The sequence below is a fragment of the Carcharhinus amblyrhynchos genome, unplaced genomic scaffold, assembly GCF_965287045.1.
Source record: "Carcharhinus amblyrhynchos unplaced genomic scaffold, sCarAmb.v2.hapA chromosome_157, whole genome shotgun sequence".
Classification (NCBI taxonomy): Eukaryota; Metazoa; Chordata; class Chondrichthyes; order Carcharhiniformes; family Carcharhinidae; genus Carcharhinus; species Carcharhinus amblyrhynchos.
The window spans coordinates 211648-217647 of NW_027649897.1; the positions used below are offsets into that span (position 1 = coordinate 211648).

Genomic DNA, 6000 nt, shown 5'->3' on the forward strand with positions numbered 1-6000 from the left:
TTCTGCCCTTAATATGTTTGTAAAATATCTTTGGATTCTCCTTTACCTCCCCTGTCAAAAGCTATCCCATGTCCCCTTATTGCCCTCCTGATTTCTCTTTGAAGTGTACTCCTACACCCCCTATACTCCTCAAGGGATTCACTTGACCCCCAGCTGCCTACACTCGACATAAGCTTCCTTCTTTTTATTGACCAGAGCCTCGATATCTCGAGTCATCCAGCGTTCCCTACTCCTGCCAGCCTTGCACTTCACACTAACAGGAACACGCTGGCCCTGAATTCTCGTTATCTCGTTTTTGCTTGCCGGACTGTGTGTGTCCACAGGTACACGTGAGTGGTGTTTGTGGGCATTTGATAAGATGCCACACAAAAAATTTAACATAGAAGGTTCTTGCACATGAGATTAGGAGTAATTTATTACCTTTGATAGAGGAGCGGCTAACTAATTGAAACATAAGAACATAAGAAATAGGAGCAGGAGTAGGCCATCTAGCCCTTCGAGCCTGCTCCGCCATTCAATAAGATCATGGCTGATCTGTCGCTGCTCAGTTCCACTTTCCCGCTTTCTCCCCATAACCCTTAATCCCCTTGCCTACCAAAAACCTATCTACCTGCGTCTTAAATATATTTAACGAGGCAGCCTCCACCACTTCAACGGGCAGAGAATTCCAGAGATTCACCACCCTTTGAGTGAAGAAGTTCCTCCTCAACTCTGTTCTAAACTGCACCCGCCTTATCTTGAGGCTGTGCCCTCTAGTCCTGCTATCCTTTCTGAGCGGGAAGAACCTCTCCACCTCTACCCTATCCATCCCATTCATCATCTTACACATCTCAATGAGATCTCCCCTCATCCTTCTAAACTCTAACGAGTACAGACCCAGTCTATTCAGCCTCTCCTCATAGCTCAACCCCCTCAACTCCAGTATCAGCCTAGTAAACCTCCTCTGCACTCCCCCCAAGGCCAAAATATCCTTGCGCAAGTGCAGCGACCAAAACTGCACACAGTACTCCAGCTGCGGCCTCACCAGTACCCTATACAGCCGCAGCAAGACCTCCCTACTTTTATATTCTATCCCCCTCGCTATGAAGGCCAGCATCCCATTTGCCTTCCTGACCACCTGCTGCACCTGCAGGCTGGGTTTGGTAAGCAGAGAGTTAGGATAATTAGGGAAGTGAAGTTAAGGCCACAGACAGATCAGAAATAAGAGGTGAGACAGGATTGGGGGGCTGAATGGCCACGTCTGCCTCATTTCTGTGTTTGTATTCAAACATAGTAATAGTCGCAACAGAGACGCACACAGTAACACGGATACACACAGTCCCAGAACACAATTGAGGTGTACAAGATGAGGGGGGGAGGAATTGGCAGTATAAATGTGGAGAGGATGTTTTCTCTTGTGGAGTAATCAAGAACAAGAGGTCATTGTTTTAGGATAAGGGGTTGCACATTTAACTCAGAGATGAGGAGAAACTACTTCTCTTACCATCCCTAATTGCCCTTAAACTGAGTGTCTCACTCGGTCATTTAAGGATCACATTGCTGTGGCTCTGGAGTCAGATGTAGACCAGACCGGGTGAAGATGGAAGGTTTCCTTCCCTAAAGGGCAGCAGTAAACCAAAAGGTCAATGATAGTTCCTTGATCACCATTCTGAGACTGGCTTTGTATTCCAGATTCATTCATTGAATTTAAATTTCACAAGCTGCCAGAGTGGGATTCGGACCTGAGTTCCCAGAGCATTACCCTGGCCTCTAGATAACTAACCCAGTGACAATACTGCTTCCCCCACCTTTTGTCCAACTATCTCTTTATCTGCATCTCTCTCTCACTCTGTCCTTCACTCTTTCTCTCTCTCACTTTGTCTCACACAATCTCTCACTCTCTAACCCATTCTTTGTCACTCTCTCTCTCTCTTTCCCGCTCTTTCTGTCCCTGTCTTTCTTTCTCTCCCTCCATTCCCCTCTCTCACTCTTTTCCCCTCTGTCCCTCTCTCTCTCTGTCACTCTCTCTCCCTTTCTGTCGCTCCCTGTCACTCTCTCTCTCTCTCACTCTCTCTACCTCTCTGTCACTCATTCTCCCTGTCACTCTCTGTCTCACTTCTCTCACTCTGTCACCCACTCTCCCTTTCTGTCACCCCCTTTCTGTCACTCACTCTCGTCACTCAGTCTCTGTCTCTCTCACTCTCTGTCTCTCTCACTTTCTGTCTCTCACTCTGTCTCTCACTCTGTCTCTCTCTTTCTGTCTGTCTGTCTCTCTCTCACTCGCTGTCTCTCTCTGTCTCTTTTTGTCTCTCTCCCTCTTTCTCTTTCACTCTGTGTCACTCACTCTGTCTGTCTGTCTGTCTCTCTCTGTCTCTCTCACTCTGTCTCTCTGTCTCTCTCTCTGTCTCTCTCACTCTCTCTCGCTGTCTCTCTCACTCTCTCTCTCACTCGCTGTCTATCTCTCTCTCTTTTTGTCTCTATCCCTCTTTCTCTCTCACTCTGTGTGTCTCACTCTGTCTCTTTCTGTCTCTCTCTCTCACTGTCTCTCTCTCTCTCTCTGTCTTTCTCTCTCTCTGTCTCTCTCCAGCTCTGTAATAAATATATTTTTGAATCCACTCTTGTCCCACAGGCCTCTTTAGCTGAAACAGATAAGATCACTCTGGAGGTGGCAAAGCTCCTTAAGGATGATTTTCTGCAGCAGAACGGACACTCTCCCTATGACAGGTGGGTGGGGGGTGAGGAGGAAGGGGAGGTGGGTGGGGGGTGAGGAGGAGGGGCAAGTGAGTGGTGTAGGGATGTTTGGGCAAAGGAAGCGAGAGTGGGAGGGGTCAAAGGGATTCTCCGAAGCCCCTATTCCAAGTGATACCCCTTTGGACAATCCAACATGGACAGGCACATAGACATTGCGAGGTCCCCACACTCCTCCTGTGAGGTGGGTGAGCTGCTGGCCTCCGGTTTACCTTTGTGGAGGGAGCGATGCCTCCTTGAGTCAGAATCATTGCCCCTACATCTGAGCGGAACCCAACCCCCTTCCGATTACCAGGAACTCAGAGTGAGGGGTGGGGAAACCCAAAAATTGCGGGGGGTGGTGTTGGCTGTAGCTCAATTCTTCCTGTGGGATCCTGCTGTGCAGAGGGAGTGACATCGGCGCCTCCTGGAGGGGTAATGACGTGGCAGTTACCTAACACAGTGTGGTCTCCTTCCTGTGTCCAGTGCTCACGGGTAGGCTCGCCCTCACAAACCACCCTCCCCCATCATTTTCTCTCTCTCTCTCTCGTCCCTTGTTTACAGGTTTTGCCCCTTCTATAAGACGGTGGGGATCCTGCAGAACATCATTGGTTTCTACGAACTGGCCCGACACGCAGTGGAGACCACGGCACACTCTGAGAGTCGCATCACCTGGGCGAATATCCGGGAGAACCTGGGAGACGTTCTGTACAAGCTCAGCTCCATGAAGTTCAAGGTGAGTGTGCAGTAGGCCCTCTTTCCCCAACCCACCAACTGCTCAGACCCTCAGGTGAGATAGCCTTGGGTGGAATGATGACACAGTGGTTAGCACTGCTGCCTCACAGCGCCAGGGATCTGGCTTCAATTCCAGCCTCAGGTCACCACCGTCTGTGTGGAGTTTGCACATTCTCCCCGTGTCTGCGTGGGTTTCCTCCGGATGCTCTGGTTTCCTCCCACAGTCCAGAGATGTGCAGGTTAGGTGCATTGGCCACGCGCAATTGTCCCTTAATGTCAGGGAGACTAGCAGGGGTTGTGGACATAAGGCCTGGGTGGGATTGTTGTTGGTACAAGTTCAATGGGCTGAATGGCCTCCTTCTGTAGGAGTTTATGATTCTTTGAACCTCACTGAGCCACCTGATTACCAGGATCTGTGTTAACCCTGCAGGGTATAAATATGAGGGGGAAGAGAGTCTTTCTCTCTCTCTGTGACTCCATCTGTACCATTATCTCTGTTTGTCTGTCTCTCTCTACATTTCTGAGTATCTCTCATTCACTCTGTCTCTCACTCTATATCTATCCAACTTTAAGAACATAAGAACTAGGAGCAGGAGTCGGCCATCTGGCCCCTCGAGCCTGCTCCGCCACTCAATAAGATCGTGGCTGATCTTTTTGTGGACTCAGCTCCACTTACCCTCCCGCTCACCATAACCCTTCATTCCTTTACTGTTCAAAAATGTATCTATCCTTGCCTTAAAAACATTCAGTGAGGTAGCCTCAACTGCTTCACTGGGCAGGGAATTCCACAGATTCACAACCCTTTATGTGAAGAGGTTCTTCCTCAACTCAGTCCTAAATCTGCTCCCTCTTATTTTGAGGCCATGCTCCCTCGTTCGAATTTCACCCACCAGTGGGAATAACTTCCCTGCTTCTATCTCATCCGTTCCCTTCATAATTTTACATGTTTCTATAAGATCTCCCCTCATTCTTCTGAATTCCAATGAGTTTAGCCTCAGTCTACTCAGTCTCTCCTCATAAGCCAACCCTCAACTCCGGAATCAACCTAGTGAATCTCCTCTGTACCCCCTCCAGAGCCGGTATATCCTTTCTCAAGTAAGGAGACCAAAACTGTACACAGTACTCCAGGTGTGGCCTCACCCAGCACCTTATACAACTGCAACATAACCTCACAGTTTTTAAACCCCATCCCTCTAGCAATGAAGGACAAAATTCCATTTGCCTCCTTAATTACCTGCTGCACTTGCAAACCAACTCCTTGTGATTCTTACACAAGGACACCCAGATCCCTCTGCACGCTGCAATTTTTTTTACCATTTAAATAATGGTCCAGTGAGAGTAAATAATAGTTCCTTTCTATCACTCTCTCTCTCTCTCCCCCATCTATCCCTACGAGTGTCTCTTTGTCTCAATCTGGGCACAGTGGTTAGCACTGCTGCCTCACAGTGCCAGGGACCCGGGTTCAATCCCTGGCTTGGCTAACTGTCTGTGCAGACTCTGCATGTTCTCCCCATGTCTGTGTGGGTTTCCTCCAGTGAGGTGCATTGGCCGTGCTAAATTCTCCCTCAGTGTGCCCAAACAAGTGCCGGAGTGTGACCACAAGGGGATTTTCACAGTAACTTCATTGCAGTGTTAATGTAAGACGACTTGTGACACTAATAAATGAATTTTAAAAAAATGTTGAATGGCGAAGCAGATTTGAGGGGATGAATGACTTACTTCTGCTGCACTCTTTCTACTGCTCTCCTTCCCCCTCTCCGTTTTACTCTCTCTCTTTCTCATTCCCTCTCTTATTCCTCACCAGGATCCAGTCAAGGACGGTGAGGCGAAGATAAGGGCAGACTATGCTCAGCTCCACGATGAGATGCAAAATGCGTTCCGCAATCTGGAGGATTGAGTGAGGACTGGGCGGCTGATCGGCCACGGGAGGCGGCACCCCAACAGTGGGAAAGGGATCAGAGTCTTGCAAACACCTCACCCCCTCCAAACATTAAATAAAACAAATACTTCCAAATACAACAACTGCTCGCTGGCATTTTGTTTTAAATATTGCAGGTTTGTGGGGAGAGGTGGGTGAGAGGGTTAATCCCCCCTCCGATAGGGGAACAGACTGCCCGGTGTATGTCAATGGGGAGAGGTGGGTGAGAGGGTTAATCCCCCCTCCGATAGGGGAACAGACTGCCCGGTGTGTGTCAATGGGGGAGAGGTGGGTGAGAGGGTTAATCCCCCCTCCGATAGGGGAACAGACTGCCCGGTGTGTGTCAATGGGGGAGAGGTGGGTGAGAGGGTTAATCCCCCTCCGATAGGGGAACAGACTGCCCGGTGTGTGTCAATGGGGGAGAGGTGGGTGAGAGGGTTAATCCCCCCTCCGATAGGGGAACAGACTGCCCGGTGTGTGTCAATGGGGGAGAGGTGGGTGAGAGGGTTAATCTCCCCTCCGATAGGGGAACAGGCTGCCCGGTGTGTGTCAATGGGGGAGAGGTGGGTGAGAGAACAAGAACAGTATAGTACAGGAACAGGCCCTTCGGCCCAACAAGCCTGCACTGGCAATAATACCTT

At 49.5% G+C, this 6000-nt stretch overlaps 1 protein-coding gene across 1 annotated transcript in view; it reads left to right on the forward strand.

Annotated features, from left to right (window-relative positions):
• Positions 1-5463, forward strand: part of LOC145338735 (V-type proton ATPase catalytic subunit A-like) — a 127807-nt gene extending 122344 nt beyond the window's left edge. Inside the window, exons 12-14 of the mRNA XM_080183124.1 lie at positions 2609-2703; positions 3271-3442; positions 5246-5463. Of these exons, the coding sequence (XP_080039250.1) occupies positions 2609-2703; positions 3271-3442; positions 5246-5338 (360 nt within the window). The 3' untranslated portion in view covers positions 5339-5463. The remainder of the gene's footprint in view (positions 1-2608; positions 2704-3270; positions 3443-5245) is intronic.
• Positions 5464-6000: the final 537 nt, after the last annotated feature.